This window comes from Melospiza georgiana, chromosome 6 (genome assembly GCF_028018845.1).
Source record: "Melospiza georgiana isolate bMelGeo1 chromosome 6, bMelGeo1.pri, whole genome shotgun sequence".
NCBI lineage: Eukaryota > Metazoa > Chordata > Aves > Passeriformes > Passerellidae > Melospiza > Melospiza georgiana.
Genome location: NC_080435.1, coordinates 21569338 through 21584875, shown reverse-complemented (window position 1 = coordinate 21584875; position 15538 = coordinate 21569338). Strand labels below are relative to the sequence as shown.

Below are 15538 nucleotides of genomic sequence, written 5' to 3'. Positions count from 1 at the left end.
TTTACTATACGTAAGAGTCTATAAATATACAACGGGCTGATATTAGAAAAAACGTGTTTAAGAAGTGTCTCCGGAGATAACGGTGTGCTCTTAACTGAGCACCAAGGCACACCCAGCCATAATCTTTGTTCCTTATCTCCTACTATCCGTTATTAAACTTCTAAAATTTTCACAAGAGAGTAAAAGCGTTTTCCACGTTGGAGATGGCAGGAAAATGAAATCAAAGCCCCTCCGCGTGTTCTGGCTGCACCCTGCAGCCCGGGTGCCGGGGATCCCCATGGGTGCTGCTCTTCCCCCTTCCCACACGAACTTCCCATTCCATCCATCCCGCAGCCCCAAAGGTGCTGCCGAGGGGGGTCAGCCCTGCCCAGCTCACCTGGAGCGGGGTTTGGAGGTGCCTGTGCCAGCCGGGGCCGCGCAGCTGCCGGGCTCCGCCTCGCAGCGCTCCTCATCCCGGGAGGAAGGCTGGGCTCGCCGTCCCAGCGGGACAACCGCATCCCTCAGGGCTGTAATTTCCCGGGTTTATATTTAGCGGAGCAGGGATATAAAAGGGGCGCGGGCCGCCGGAGCCGCGGGGTCCCTCTCCGTGCCCACCATGGACACCTCGTACCCGCGGGAGGAGCGGCCGCGCCCCAAGCGGGGATCGCCCCCCGCCGCCCCCCAGGCGCCCCGCGACCACCTGCTCTGGGCCATCTTCAACACCCTCTACATGAACTTCTGCTGCCTGGGCTTCGTGGCGCTCGCCTTCGCCGTCAAGGTACGGCCCCGGAGCGCTCGGGGCTCGGGAGGGACGGGAGCGAGCGCTCGGGAAAACTCCCGGAGGGGCTGGGGCGGGCAGATCCCAGCTCTCCACAGGCGGTGGCACCTGCCGCTGGTGAATCCTCCCTGCTCTTCCTGCCACTGATTCCGGAGGCTGGAATAACCACAGCCCCCTGCCCAGCACCCGAGGAGCAGCTGTGTGATCCTAAAAAATGCCATGGGGGCTGTGATTTCATCAGCACCCCCCGGCAGGAGCAGCTCCAGCTGTGGAGAAATGGGAACAAGCAGGGACTGGAGTCAGAGAGGCTCTGGAGGTAGCAGAAGGGAAAATCCCAGCTCCAGCTGGACTAGACTAGGATAGGAAAATGGGAACAAGCAGGGACTGGGGTCAGAGAGGCTCTGGAGGTAGCAGGGAGGAAAAAAACAAGTGGGAAAGGATGCAGGGCTAGAGGGCAGCCTCGGATGGATGGATGGATGGATGGATGGATGGATGGATGGATGGATGGATGGATGGATGGATGGATGGATGGATGGATGGATGGATGGATGGATGGATGGATTGTGGGTTGCAAGGGGAACAAAGCCCTGGAGCAGGATGGGGCTGCAGGAAGGGGGTGCAGGAAGGGCTCAGGGAAAGAGCTGCAAGAGAGGGCTGTGGGAAGGGGATTTGGGAAGGGGATGAGGGAAGGGGCTGTGGGAAGGGGCTGTGGGAAGGGGGCTTTGGAAAGGGCTGAGGGAAGGGGATGAGGGAAGGGGGCTTTGGTAAGGGCTGAGGGAAGGGGCTGTGGGAAGGATCTCTCCAAAGGGGCTGAGGGAAGGGGCTGAGGGAAGGGGCTGAGGGAAGGCTCTCTCCTCGGCTGCTGCAGGCTCGGGACAGGAAGGTGTCCGGGGACGTGGAAGCCGCTCGTCACTTCAGCTCCAAGGCGCGGTGCTACAACGCGCTGGCCACGGCGGGCAGCGTGGTGCTGCCCCTGCTGCTCGGGGCCCTCATTGTCACCGGCGTCATCCACCTCTCCAAGCTGGCCCAGGACTCCGTGGGCTTCTTCACCTACCAGCTCAGCGGCAGCGACGACGAGGACCAGTGACCCCGGGTGGTGGCACCTCCTCTGCTCCCAAAAGGCCACCACCCCTGTCTGCCACCCCCCACCCCCCAAACCCCGTTATTTTTGTTTATCCTGTGGGATTTTTTACCTCCTGTTATCCCGTGTGGAGCCCCAGTTTCTGTTGTTGCTATTTAAATCATTAAACGCTTCACACAGCGCGAGTTTCTGCCTGTGGGAAGGGGCAGGGGGGTGCCAAAGGGAAAACATAAATTGGGATTTTTGGCTCTGATGGGGCTCCTGGCAGCCAGGCAACACCATTGTTCCCACAGCCTTTAGGGCCACCTTTGGCCCCAGGACTGAGGAGGGGAGGAAGCAGAGATGCTCCTGGGCCTCGTGGGGGCAGGATGAAGCAAACGGGTGGAGCAAAGGGGTGTCCCCTCCCCACCCCAAACGGAGCTGAGACCTGCAAACCCATTGCAGCAACGCTGACACCCCCAGCCAGGACAGGGGGGAGTCGGGAAGCGCCCCCAGTGCTCCCTGCTCTCCGTGCCTGGGCTGGAGACAGCTCATTTTGGGATAAGGGACCCCTTTTTTGAGGCTGAACCCCCTTTAGTGCCGACTAGCCCTGGCTCCAGCGGGGCTGCATCCCAGCCCCATCCAAATCCCAACCCCGGTGCAGTGCACAGGGCTGGGGACAGCGCGGTCCCTTTGTCGTGCCAAGAGCTGCCGCTAATTAGGGGCTGGCTCTAATTAGGGGCTGGCGGCTCTGATGAGGCTGGAGCAGGACCCGAGTAATTACAGGGCAGCGGGAACGTCCCTGCTCCAGCCCTGAGCATTCCCAGATGCCTCGGGGTACGGAGCAGCCGCGGGGCTTTTTATAAACCGGGCCGAGATTCCTGGGGTTGGCCTGGCCGGGACAGAGCCCTCGGGGCTGGGAACGCCCCCGGCATTCCCTGAATCCCACCCGGGACGGGACACGGAGGATGGAGAGAGGGGGAGGATGTGCAGCCCAGAGCCAGGGGCTGGGAGCACCGAGCCCGCCCTGGGCAGGCACGGAGGGAATTCCTCGGGATTCCTGGGACACCAAACACCGTGTGCCAGAGCAAAGCCACAGCAGCTCTCTGCTCAGGCTGCCCCTGCCACCCTCGGACAGGATAACGCCGCAGATCTCTGGTGTCCAGGCTTCCTGCAGCCCTTCAAGACGCCAAGTGAGAAAGGATTTAACTCCAGAAGTGCTTGAAAAGAGAGGGAATAGTGTAGATAAGGGTTTAAAAGCATGTGAGGGATGTTACACACCAAATAACAGGAGTGCAGCTGTGTGCTGCCCACACGAGGTTAAAAGGCTTTCTGCTGCATATTTTGGAGTAGTACTTAGAGCCAAAACATCGTTCATCTGGTGCAACAGCACTGGCTGAGCCTCCACAGCCCTTTCAGCCCAGGGAGCAACACATGGGGAAGGCAAGGAGCAGCTGGAGGAGCTGGAGTCAGGATCCTGGAGTCAGGAATGGGCTTCGTTACGAACACAAACATGCTGAGAGCAAAAACAGCTCCTGGGTGTTCAGCAAACACCTTTGAAAGGGACATTTTCAGGCTTGGTTTCCTCTCCTGTGCTGAGTAAGAGATGTGTGGAGGGGGGTGGGGGTTCAGACGTGGTGACAGCTCCAGCCATGGTGACAGCTCCAGCCCCTGAGTCCCTGGGGCCACAAGGGCAGGTGGCACACAAGGGCAGGTGGCACACAAGGGCAGCCCTGGAGGGGCAAAGGGCTCCTGGCACAGCCTGGCACCCCCTTTCCACCCCCTGTTACCTTCCCCCTGCACCAACATGCCGGATCCGCTGCTCCAGAGGGCAGCTCCCGGATCAGGCAGGGCTCAGGGGGTGCTGCTGGGCGACCTCTGGATCCATCCAGGCGCTGTGGGGAAGGAGACACTCTGCCCTGCGACAGAAGAGCTTTGTGTGAGGGATGGGGATGGTTTCTCCCCAGGTTATTTCAGGGAGCAGATGCAGGCAGTGCTGCCGTACCCTCCCACAGGGGAAAGCGCTGTCCCGACTCCAGCACAACTTCCAGGGGAGAGGCTGGAGGGTCCCAGGAGGCCTCAGTCACTGCCATCCTGATCTCCTCGCTGGTGATGGTGACCTCCAGCCTGTTGCCCAAGTAGGAGATGCTGGAGAGTTTCAGCTTGGTGACACCGTCGGGAAGGGCGGGATCGAAGAGGAGGGCAGACCTCGTGATCCTGGAGAGGCAGGAGCAGTCAGGGGGGAACAGCAGGAGCCACAGAGGAGCCCAGCTCAGGGTCAGGGTCAGGGACCAGCCATCTCTCCAGGCATCACCACCTCACACACACCAGAGGGGTCTGGGAGGGTCCTCAGAGCATCCAAGGAGCTGCTGGGGCTGTGATTCCCAAGACATTCCTTCGTCCCATCCCGTTCCACAGCTGGGGCCTGGGCTTTCCAGATTTCATATTTTAGAAACTTAGCCCAATTCCCTGCTCTTGGCTCCAGCAGCAGCTGTGCTGGCAGAGCTTGGGGAATGCCCTGCTCCTCCTGCTCTCAGAGCAGGGAACCCTCACACGCCCACCTCAGCTCCCAGTCCCATGGGATGGAGGGCTGGGAGCTCAGCAGGAAATGCAGGCACAGGGAGCTCCCAAGGCTCAGAGACAGAGATGGATGCAGTGCTTGACCTAAGGCCTCGGAGAAGAGACTTGAAGGTTTAGAAAAGAAAAGAGAAACAGACACAAAGTAAGAATTAAGATTTGTAGTTGAAGCAGAAATGCGTTTTAAGCAAGCAGAAAAATGCCTCATGGAAGTGAATAAATATCTAAAGTGAGGTAGTAGAAAATTTTAAAGTCTAGTAGTAGAACTTGTTATAAAGCTGGCAAAAAGTAGAGGATCCAGCAACAAATGTTTGGAGGGTTGTATGATTGGATAGAAAGAAGCACATTGCATCAGAGTCCCGTAAAATGTAGCAATGATTTCCAGCAGTTTGCTGTCATTGGTAGCAATGATAGCAAATTATTAATTGGGTTATGAACATCCTAGTGAGTTTTGTATTAGTAGCTAATAAGGAATATATAAGATATGATAAGAAATATATGACAAGAAATATATAAAAGACATTGTAACTAAAATTAAAACGCCTTCTGACGTGCTGGCACTGAATGTTGGTCTCAGCCTTCCATGAGACTGATTTTGCAATAAATAAACCATCTTTTAATTGCCTCATCGGTTGACCCTGTCTGCTCTGTATCCCCAGCAGTGCTCCCTCCCCAGAAACAATGGAACAAACATCCCAACCCAGCCCTGAGCCCAGGCCAAGCTGCCTGTGTGGGCGTTGGCTTTGGGTGAGGAAAAACAAGGGCCCCTCTTGTCCCCGGCCCAAATCCTGCACTCCAGAGCTCTCCACCAGCAGCTCCAGAGGCTGAGAGGGCTGGAGGGGACTCAGGGGAGGTGTGGGGGCCTGGGGAGCCCCAGCACTGCACAGGATCCGTGTCCTATGCAGGAAAAGGCAGGACTGTGGTTGCACAATGTCACCGTCACCTCTGGAACTTGGCCAGAGCCACAGAGCTGTGGCTTGAGCCTGTGCCACCAGGGGCCTGACCCAGCACACACTGGGCACCTGGAGACCTCCCAGCTGGGCCAAAGCCCAGATTTCCAGCTGGGAATAAGGGAGCTCACACCCAGCTCCACCAGGGGATGGGGAACGGGTGGCTTTTCCAGCTGGGAATGGGGCAGCTCACACCCAGCTCTGCCAGGGAATGGGGAGGGACTCCCAGCAGCTCTGGCCACACACATGGAGTGAAAATACATGGTTAGGGCTGGAAGTTTTCAGTGGGAATCAAAAGGCTCAATCCAGCCTCAATTAAACCAGGAATAGGCTGAAGAGACAGCGGCTCCGGGGTGGAAACCACCAAGGCTCTGAAATTACATGAACAGCTCCATGTTTTCCCGGGATATTTTAGAGCTGAGGCGATGCCTGCCCAGCACTTGGCTCCAGAGAGGCTGCAGGAGGTGTTTCCTCACCACATCCAAAGGAGACAGGAGGATGCTGCTGCTGAAGCTGAGATGTCCTGGATTGTCAAACAAATTTATTCTATTTGCCACCTGTATGGCAGCTATCTTCTGTTAAGTGGGCAGTTTTCCTTATCTCCTCCATAACTATTCCGAGGAGACATCTGCTGATAACAGCTATTGAATGTCACTGCATGGCTGATAAGAACTACAGCATCCCATTGTGAGATGTGAGCCCAGAGGGGAGAGACAAGCATTCCTACTGGAGATATAATCTGGAGATTCTGGAACACCAGCACGGCTTCTCCACTGGATTTCCCAGAGGAACAGCAGCTGCCTCTGCTTCCACTGGCTCTTCAGAGGAAGAGCACACCTTTCTCCAGGATCCCTGCTCCAGCAGAACCACCCCTGGCACTGCAGGAGGGCTGCAGCCACAATTCCAATGGGACTGCTGCCAACACCCTGACCCACAGGGTGTCAGGTTGGGTTCTGACTCTGTCAGCGTTGTTTTAGTTTATTGCATTGCTTGTTTTATCTTTTTATTTTCTTCCTCCTTAAAGAACTGTTATTTCCTGCTCATACATTTTTTTGCCTGAGAGCCCCTTAATTTAAAATTTATAGCAATTCGGAGGGGTGGGGAGGGTTTACATTCTGCATTTCAGGGGAGGCTCCTGCCTTCCTTAGCAGACACCTGTCTTTCCAAACCAAGACAGACTGCTACCAACCCACAGGGTGTCAGGTCGTATTCTGACTCTATCAGTGTTGTTTTAGTTTATTGCATTGGTTGTTTCATACTTTTATTTTCTTCCCTATTAAAGAACTGTATTTCCTGCTCGTGTATTTTTTTGCCTGAGAGCCCCTTAATTTAAAATTTATAGCAATTTGGAGGGAGAGGCTTTACATTTTCCATTTTCTGCCTTCCTTGGCAGGCACCTGTCTTTCCAAACCAAGACAAGAGAACAGGCTTAGGGAATGGAATTTTGCTTCCCAAATGTGACCTGTCATGAGCTCTTACTTGGGAACAGGTAAGAGCTCCAGCCAAACAGGGACATTTTAAGGGACAAGTGGTTGCTTGGGAGTTAAAAGCGACACAACAGGTCTCACCTGAACCCCGTGAAGCCGAAGAGGACGACCTGCAGGAATCCACCCATCCCTGTCAGGAAGTTCACAGCTCCCGACCCATCCGCATTCTCCACCCAGACCTGACCAGCAGGAGAAAGAGGTGATGCAGGAGTAGGGTTGGGATGCCACCTGCCTGGGAGCAGGAGGGACCTGCAGCTCCTCCACTCACCTTGAAAGGCTCTGTGATGTTGCTGAAGCACTTTTCCAGCTGGCTCCAGGCTCTCTGTGGCTCCTTCAGCTCCAGCCAGCCCACGGCAAACATGCTCTGCCGGAGGGGCACGGTGACGGCGCGGTGGAGCAGCACCACCTCCCACCCCTCCATCCAGAGAGAGCGGCTCCAGGGCACATCCCAGCTCGGCACTGTGCCCTGGATGGAGCCCCCGCTCCCAGGGGAGAGTGCCAGGCCGGGCTCTGCCCTCTCCTCACCCAGGTCATGGCTGGCCCGGCTGGGTCCGTGACGGGCTCGTACATCTCCAGGTCGTTCCTCCGCACCTCGGCACTCATGGGGTGCATCAGTGGGAACCCCAGCAGGACCACATCTGCCTGCTTCACCGGCTCACCTGGGGACAGGGCTGCTCAGACACCTCCCAAATTTCCCGAGTTTTTGAGCCCACTAATGAGAAACAATCCAGTGAGGCAGGAAAGCCTCCCCTAGCCCAGTTTGTTGCACTGCAGCAACAGCAGGGACTCTTCTTCTGCCATTCCCAATGGAATTCTGAACCTTCCAGGATTAAAAGTGTGATCCATGGGCTGAGCCATCTCCATGGGCTGCTGCCCCTGCCTCCCTGCTCACCTGGGCTGTAGCCATCGTACTCAGGGTGGTATTTCCTCTCCTCATCAAAGGGCACTTTGATTTTCCTGGCACGGTCCTCCCACTCCTCTGGCGCCTGGAGCAGCAGGTCCCGAGCCAAGACAGCAGCAAAATTTAAGCTGGAGGGAAGGAGGAGCAAGGTTTTATGTCAGGGATGGGTGCTGGTGAGAGGAGAGAGGGGACAGAAGGAGCTGCAAGTGAAAGCTGCTGTGAAAGAACAAGGGGCAGGGATTGAGCCAGGGATAACAGATCCTATCATGGAGCTGGGAGCTCCTTTCCCTGGCTGTGGGTGTCTCCAGCTGGCCAACAGCACAGACACCCCAGGAATGCCCAGGGAGAAGCTCTGCTGTGGATGGAGATCCCTCCCAGCCCCACGTGGGCACCGAACAGGTCAGAGGAGCCGGGGGAGCTCCCACTCTCCCTGTGACTGCAGAGGGGAGTGAGGGGAGGGAGGAAGGATCCCCTTGGGACCCCCCTGCTCCCACCCCTGCAGGGTGCCAGGGGGAAGAGCAGAGAGCCAGGCCAGGCTCCCAGGTGGGATCCCAAGCATTACCTGCGCCGGGCCACGGCGTTGGTGTAAGCAGAGTTGTCCACCTGGCTGTGGTACTCGTCTGGGGGCATGACACCTGCGGGGACAGCAGGGGACAGCTGGCACACCAGCACACCCTGGGCTGCTCTGGGCCCCTCCTCGGGGACACAGTGGGGAAGGGGACCCTGCTGCTCAAATGGATCCCAGCGGGATGCTCAGTGAGGAACACGCACGGTGCTCTGTGGGAAATGGAAAGATGGAAACTTCCACAGATGCAGGAAGGTTTAATTTGCAGCCTTGGAAGGAGCTTGGATTGATGTAAAAATAAAGCATGCAGACATTAAGCAGAAAAATCAACTTAAGCTTCTGTAGTTATAAGTAAGAATAAGCCTTAAGTAAGAAACTATTGATAAGATGGTGAAGGGTATATAAGGTAAGAGTGTAATTGTATAGAATAAGCTATGAATTTAGATGTTACAATAGAGGTGTGTGTACATAAAATAACAGCGTGTTGGTTAAAAGTATTCACACTGCAGTAACAGTAAGCAAAGGTGACAGGTTAGAAAAGCAAAACATACTCTGTAGCGACAGTCCATTGGATAAGAGAGTTATATATCATCTTGTAAAGTTATATATTGTCTTGTAAAGTTATACATTGTCTTGTAAAGTTATATATTGTCTTGTAACAAAGAACTTTTGACTATCTTGAGCTATGGCTGACTGCTTGCTGTCTCAAAATCTCACAGCCTCTGAGACTGATGTCTATTTAAACAATAAATTGTCTTTAGTCCTTAAAACTGATTTTAGTCCTGTCCCTTTAATGAATGCAGTGACAGTGACAGTGGTGAAGCAGGAACAACCCAGGGTGCAGCTCTGGCTGGTGCATGCGGGCACCTCATCCTCAGGGCAGCCTGGAGGGCACCTCCAAGCCATGGAACCCCAGGGTGGTTTGGGTTGTCTTAAAGCTCATCCAGTTCCATGGGCAGGGACACCTTCCACTAGACCAGGTGGCTCCAGACCTCTGCTTTCCATTGCCATGGCAGAGGTACCTCTGATGTGGTAGAGCTGCTCCTCCTCGCTCCACACCATCCTGCTGCACCAGTACTGAGCCACGGCTTCCACCAGCTCCCAGCCCCCGTCCTCCTGGAACAGCTTCAGGTCCTGGGGAAAGACAGGGGAATAAGGGGGAGAATCCACCAGACCCAAAGCCAGCAGGAGGATGGAGAGGAGCTCTGAGGAGATGGAGGGAGCAGGAGGAAAGACTGGCCTGGTTTGAGCCAACAGGGTGCTGAGACGCCCACAGGAGCAAGGGCAGAGCAGGCAGGGCTGCAGGAGGGAGCCTGCGGAGCAGAGAGAGCAGAATTCCTCGGGGAAGGGACAGTGACAGTGTCCAGGTGTCCTGACACCGGGCCATCAGGTGGAGCACCGTCCCTTTACCTGTGTAGTGCAGTAATACTGCTCGAAGGCCATCAGGACATCCCCGCTGATGTGGATTTCCTGCGCTCCGTAGATCTCCTCAGGACACACCTCCCGGCCCGTGGCTGCGCTCTCCCACGGGAACTTCGCGCCCTGCCAGAGAAGGCATCAATGAGCACATCGCCCCGTGCTGCGCCCGCTGAAACAGCCCGGGACTGCCCTGGGGACAGGGGCTGGTGCCACCCCCCACCGGTGTCCCCTGGGGACAGAAACTGGTGCCACCCCAGCTCAGGATTCCTCTGGGGATAGGAATTGGTGCCACCCCAGCCCAGGACTCCCCCTGGGACAGGGGCAGGTGCCACCTCAGCCCAGGATTGCCCTGGGGACAGGAGTTGGTGCCACCCCCGCCCGGTGTCCCCTGGGGACAGGGACAAGTGCCACCCCCGCCTGGTGTCCCCTGGGGACAGGCACAGGTGCCACCCCCGCCCGGTGTCCCCTGGGGACAGGAGTTGGTGCCACCCCCCGCCCGGTGTCCCCTGGGGACAGGGGCAGGTGCCACCCCCGCCCGGTGTCCCCTGGGGACAGGGGCAGGTGCCACCCCGCCTGGTGTCCCCTGGGGACAGGGGCAGGTGCCACCCCCGCCCGGTGTCCCCTGGGGACAGGGGCAGGTGCCACCCCCGCCCGGTGTCCCCGTCGCACCTCGTAGCCCTGCTCCCGCGCGTTGCGCTTGGCGCCCTCCAGCGTGCGGATGCGGTAGTGCAGGATGGCGCGGGCAGCCCCGGGATGCAGCAGCAGGATATTCGGGAACATCCAGGTGTCCTGCGGGGCCGCCGGCGGGATTGGCTGGGGGGAGGCATCCGAATGCTCCCGCCAGCTCCGCCCTTCAAGCACACCCTCATCCCGATGGAAGGATGGAGTCTCCTCCATCGCACTCGCCGTGCCAAGCCCCCAGGTGAGCACGGCCCCCCTCACCTGGTCCCAGAAGACGTGTCCCCAGTAGTCCTCGCCGCGGGTGCCATTGGACAAGCCGCCGGGGCTGATGCCGTGGAAGGGCACTCCGGGGCTGTCCCGGGGCGGGAGGGCGCTCAGCAGGTAGTAGAGGCAGCCGTGGAGCGCCTGGCGCAGGGCCGGGGGCCCGTCCAGCTCCACGGAGCTGCCGCGGCGCAGCGCGGCCCAGGCGTGGATGTGGGAGTGGAGCAGGGAGCCCGCGGCCGCCAGCGACAGCCCCGCGCTGTAGCTGCGCTTCGCCTCCTCCTCGCTGCCGGCCACCGCCGTCAGGAACTGCCAGCAGCGCTCCCGCTCCTCCCCGCCCAGCGTCAGCCACTGCGGGATGGGGGTCCACAGCATGTGCACGGTGGGACGGGGGCCCCCCTCCACCTCCGGAACCAGCGTCTGCCCGTAGATGTAGCTGTGGGAGACGGGAAGCGATTGGGGAAGGTGTTTCTTCCCAGTGTCTCCCATCTAACCCTGCCCTCTGGCAGTGGGAAGCCATCACAAACGGCCTCTGGAACCAGGAAAGCTGTTCTAGAGGTCACATCCTACAAATCTCCTGTTTCCCCCAGCCTCACTTCTTTGGAATCACATCTAGCCCCTGTCACATTCACCGCCCTAACACATCAGAGTGAGGGATAATTCTGGAGTTTCAAGTAATAAAAATGTTTCTATGCTTAATTTCAGGGTCTTTTAAATACACTTACCAGGACGAAGCAGGTGTGAGAAGCCTCCACACCTCTCACCATTCCAATCCCACACTCCTCACCATTCCAGCCCCACAGCCCTCACCATTCTGGCCCCACATCCCTCACCATTCCAGACCCACGCTCCTCACCATCCCAGCCCCACACCCCTCACCATTCTGCCCCCATGCCCCTCACTATTCCAGCCTCACCGTTCCCCTCACCATTCCAACCCCACAATTCCAGCCCCAAACCCCTCATCATTCCAGTCCCAAACCCCTCACCCTTCCAGCCCCACTCCAGCCTTACACCTGCAGTTTATTCTCCGGGGAGAGCAGGGCACTGCACCACAGCCCACAGAAGGTGAGCTCCGGGCAGGAACCCCAATCCCCACACTCACTGCGCTCCCTGGAAGTCTGGGCCTGAGCTCAAGTGCAGGTCCTGGCTCTGTGGCACAAACAGGCTCTGGAGCTGGACGGTGATGGGATGTGTGGAGCCATCCAAGCGCTGGATGGTGACACTGGAGGCCATCAGGTGCACCAGGGAGTGGTGGGCGTACAGCTGCTGCGTGGCCGTGTAGCCAGGGCACTGAATGGTGTGGCTGAAGGTCCCTGCAAGCACAGCCAGAGCCAACAGCCTTTGGAAACACTTGGATCCTGCCCTATCTATTGGTTCCAACTGGCCAAGGAATTGCTTTTCCCGGCATCAAACCCAGTTGTGGACTGGACAACACCGCTGACAGCGAGCCTGGCCAAGCTGCTGAGGGATGGTCTGTGCCATCAAACATGATTAAAGAGCGTGTGCCGAGCCTGGCCCCAGCAGGGATAGAGCTACTGCCTGAAAATCACTTATCCCACACAAAAGGGGGATTTTCCGCTCGTTCCAGAGGAGCAGCGCCCCGAGGCGAAAGGAGAACGGGAGAAGGAAGGTGTGACTGAGCACAGGAGGCAGCAGAAGCAGAGAGAATGGAGCCCTGCAGAGCCCCGGGGAGGTGCCGGCTCCCCGCTCACCTGTCCAGGTGTCGAGGGCGAAGCTCTGGGCGGCTCCGGGCGCTGCCATGCGCAGCGCCAGCGGGCTGGGGACATCGGCGCGGTGCGTGTCCCCTGCGGCGCCGCTGTACACGCCGGCGGCGTGCAGGATGTCCCGGAACACGCGGGTGCCCAGCAGGGCGTTGGTCACCGTGGGCAGCAGCCGCGGGTCCCCGGGCAGGGCCGTGGCCGTGAACACGCCGGGGTCGCCCTCGCCATCGGCCATCGCCCACCTGCGGAGCCGCAGGGATGGGATGAGGGTTGAGGGGACAAAGCCAGCTCCCTGTCACCCCCCTCCCCCGCCTGCCACCAGCGGTCTCTGCTCCTTTTAGTGTCCCCTCTGGTCACCTCCAGCGGTTTTCCCCCATCCCAGCTTCCTCCCAGCCCTGGGGTGCATCCCCTCCTCTCCCTCACCCCATCTCTAGCTGTCCCATAATCCCGACGGATGAAGGACGAAGCTCACGGGCTTCATCACTTCTCAGCCTCCTCCCTCTTCCTCTTCTGATGCTGGGATGGGGTTGCACCAGTTTCTCCCAACACACACAGACACCTTCCCCATCTGGCCTTCTCTTCCTCCCGGTGCTGTTCCGTGACACTTTGAAAAGTTCCTGATACTTCCCCCTCTGTCATCTCACTGCACCCCTCTGTTCCCTTCACTCCTGCATCTCCAGCTCAGCCTCCTGGGGCAGGACCTTTCAGTCCCACTGATTTATACATAAAACTATATAAATAATGTAATGTACAAACATATAAATAATTACAGACTAAAGATATGTACAGATACAGACGTGCACAAGCAGCCCCTGACAAAAGGCAGCTGCAGCTGGCTCCTGGCAATGCCGGGCACAGGAAAAACACAGGAATGACCAAACGAGGCTCGGAGAGACTCCGAGCAGAGCTGGCAATCCAGCCGGGGTGACACAGGGGCAAGGAGGGCGCCCAGCCCCCAAATCCCTCCCCGACAGCAGCCGGATGCAGGAACGCCCAAGCTCAGCTCGGTTTCCTCACCGAGGCTGAGCTGGGAGGGAAATCCTGCCTTCGGGAAAGGGAAAAATCCCGGCCCAGCCCAAACCCCAGGGTGCGGGAGGGAGGAGATGGCTCTTGCCTTCTGTCCCGAGGCCGGGCTGAGCCCGTGCGGGCGGAGAGACGCCGCTCCAGGCAAGGACGGAAGTTGCCCAACCGAGAAAGAAGGAAGGAAATCACTTTTTCCCCCCCCGTCTCCTTAAAAAGAAATAGTTGGAAAAATGATCCTGGGCACGCAGGTGTTTGTCCAGCTGAGCTGAGTGCTCGGGAGGGAGCGCGGCACTCCTGGGGCTGCCCTGTGCCGGGGAGGAGGAACTGAAAGGGGAAAACCGAGTCGGATGAGCTGAGATCCCAACGCCGGTGGCAAGAGAGCCGGGTTAGCAGCACACCCCACTGACCTCCCGTGCCCCCAGCCATGCTCTGACCCTTTCCCGTTTCCAGGGAGGACAAAAATTCCATCTGGACTTTGGCTTTGGCATGATTTCCCAGCCCCTTCCAGCTGGTGCCATGCTGGTGGGTCAGGGATCCAGGGCTGGAGCTGCAGCCAAGTGCCACTGGCTGCTCTGAGCAGCCTCCGGTGCTCACCGGGATCCAGCACTTGCCATAACACATCTGTCCTGTGCTGAAAATCCATGGAAAAGCCCTCTGGAGCCTGGCTGAGTCAGTCCTGCAGCTGCCAATGCCCCAGGGATCCAGGGCTGGGATCCCAAGCCTGAGCAGTAACACTTACTCCCAGCTCTACTCCTTTGCTATTCCAGGGTCTAATCCCAGCTGGGCCCCAGCAGGATTCATCTCCCCTTTGGTTGGTTCCTCACAACCAGCATAGGCTGAGTCCATGGCAAGGGCAGGAATATCCATCCCCTGGGCATCCATAGGGGTTCTGGGGCTCTGGAACCCCCCTCCAGCAGCCACCCGCACTCAGGGACAAGCAGTTCCTTCCCCAGCTGATCCCAGTGGCATGCACCCCACTTCCTTCCCTTTATCAGAGGGATTTGGAAATAGCCCTTTCCAGTGAGCCCTTTCTCACTGAATGGTGCTTTGAGTGTTTCAAAGTTTATAAAAGCCCACAGAAAAGGAGGTACAAGAAGAGAGTTCTGTTCCAAAGGAAGAATTTTGCTCGAAGGGTAAAGGCTCCTCCAAGAGGAGGTCTCTGCTCCCCAGCAGAGTGTCTCAGTGTCCCCCTGTGCTGGCTGGGGACAGTTTTTGTCTCAGAGTCCTGGGCAGTGCTAATGGGAAAAAAATAAAAAAACAATTAAGGGTAGAAAAATTAAGCAGAGATCAACTTGGGCAAACCTGACTGTGTCAGGCTGTCCCTCCCCGTGCCCTGGAGCTGTGCCAAGGAGTGGCAGGGGGTGGTGGCAGCAGTGACAGTGACAAGCTGGGCAGCTGCAGAGCGAGGAGGAGCAGCGGGATCGCCCTGAGAGCGCCATGAGGGGTTTCCAGAGGGGCTCCCAGCTCCTGGCAGCCGCACTCCGGATCAGCCGGGCCCCCCGGGCACAGCTCCGCTCCCACCCCCCCGAGCACCCCATCTCTCCTGGTGTGAGTATCCTGGGGAGCTGAAAACGTGGGAACAGCCCACATGGAGGGGCCCAAACCCTCTGTGTCAGGGCCAAATTGTTTGGGAAGGGGGGGGAAGCAAAAGGGGAGGGGGAGGAAAAGAAGGAATGAGCCCTCAGGTTCCAGCCCACACCCCCACAGTGTCCATGCCCTGCTCCCCACCAGCTCCTGCTTCTGTTTGGCTTTGTCCTTTCAGCCCCTTTTTTAACCTTGGAGGTTTGGGGGTCCCCCAATCGTCTCATTCTAAGCTGGAGCCTGCTTTGTTCATTCCTGGTCACATCTCACAGCAGACCCCAGGGAGAGTGTATTCTCATGGGGGCACTGGCTCCGTGCCAGGCCTAAACCATGGCAGAGCCCAAGGTCCTTCTGACAGCCCCCCTGTGGGGACAGTCCCCCCAAAACCAGACCCTCCAGGCTGGGTGAAACAAGCTGGGAAAAAGGAGCTTTCCACCAAAATCCTGCCTGGTTCCCCCACCACCTCTTTATTCAGCAGCAGTTTTCCCTCTGCTGCCTTTCCAAGGTCTTCAAGCAAGGAGCTGCAGAAGCCTGGAGAGGCTTTTTCTAGGCA

General features: G+C 57.9%; 2 protein-coding genes across 2 annotated transcripts; one reads left to right on the top strand and one right to left on the bottom strand.

The window, feature by feature from the left end:
- Positions 1–595: 595 nt before the first annotated feature.
- Positions 596–1844, top strand: LOC131084896 (interferon-induced transmembrane protein 5-like). Its single transcript, XM_058026662.1, has 2 exons — positions 596–757; positions 1626–1844. The coding sequence occupies exons 1-2, from the start codon at positions 596–598 to the stop codon at positions 1842–1844; spliced, it is 381 nt and encodes a 126-aa protein (XP_057882645.1).
- Positions 1845–3093: 1249 nt separating this feature from the next.
- Positions 3094–12616, bottom strand: PGGHG (protein-glucosylgalactosylhydroxylysine glucosidase). The gene is made up of 13 exons (XM_058026767.1): positions 12373–12616; positions 11763–11973; positions 10659–11094; positions 10386–10505; positions 9708–9839; positions 9320–9431; positions 8295–8367; positions 7724–7860; positions 7357–7490; positions 7100–7195; positions 6913–7010; positions 3823–4034; positions 3094–3736 (listed from the first exon to the last, which is right to left on the bottom strand). The coding sequence occupies exons 1-13, from the start codon at positions 12614–12616 to the stop codon at positions 3672–3674; spliced, it is 2070 nt and encodes a 689-aa protein (XP_057882750.1). The 3' UTR covers positions 3094–3671.
- Positions 12617–15538: the final 2922 nt, after the last annotated feature.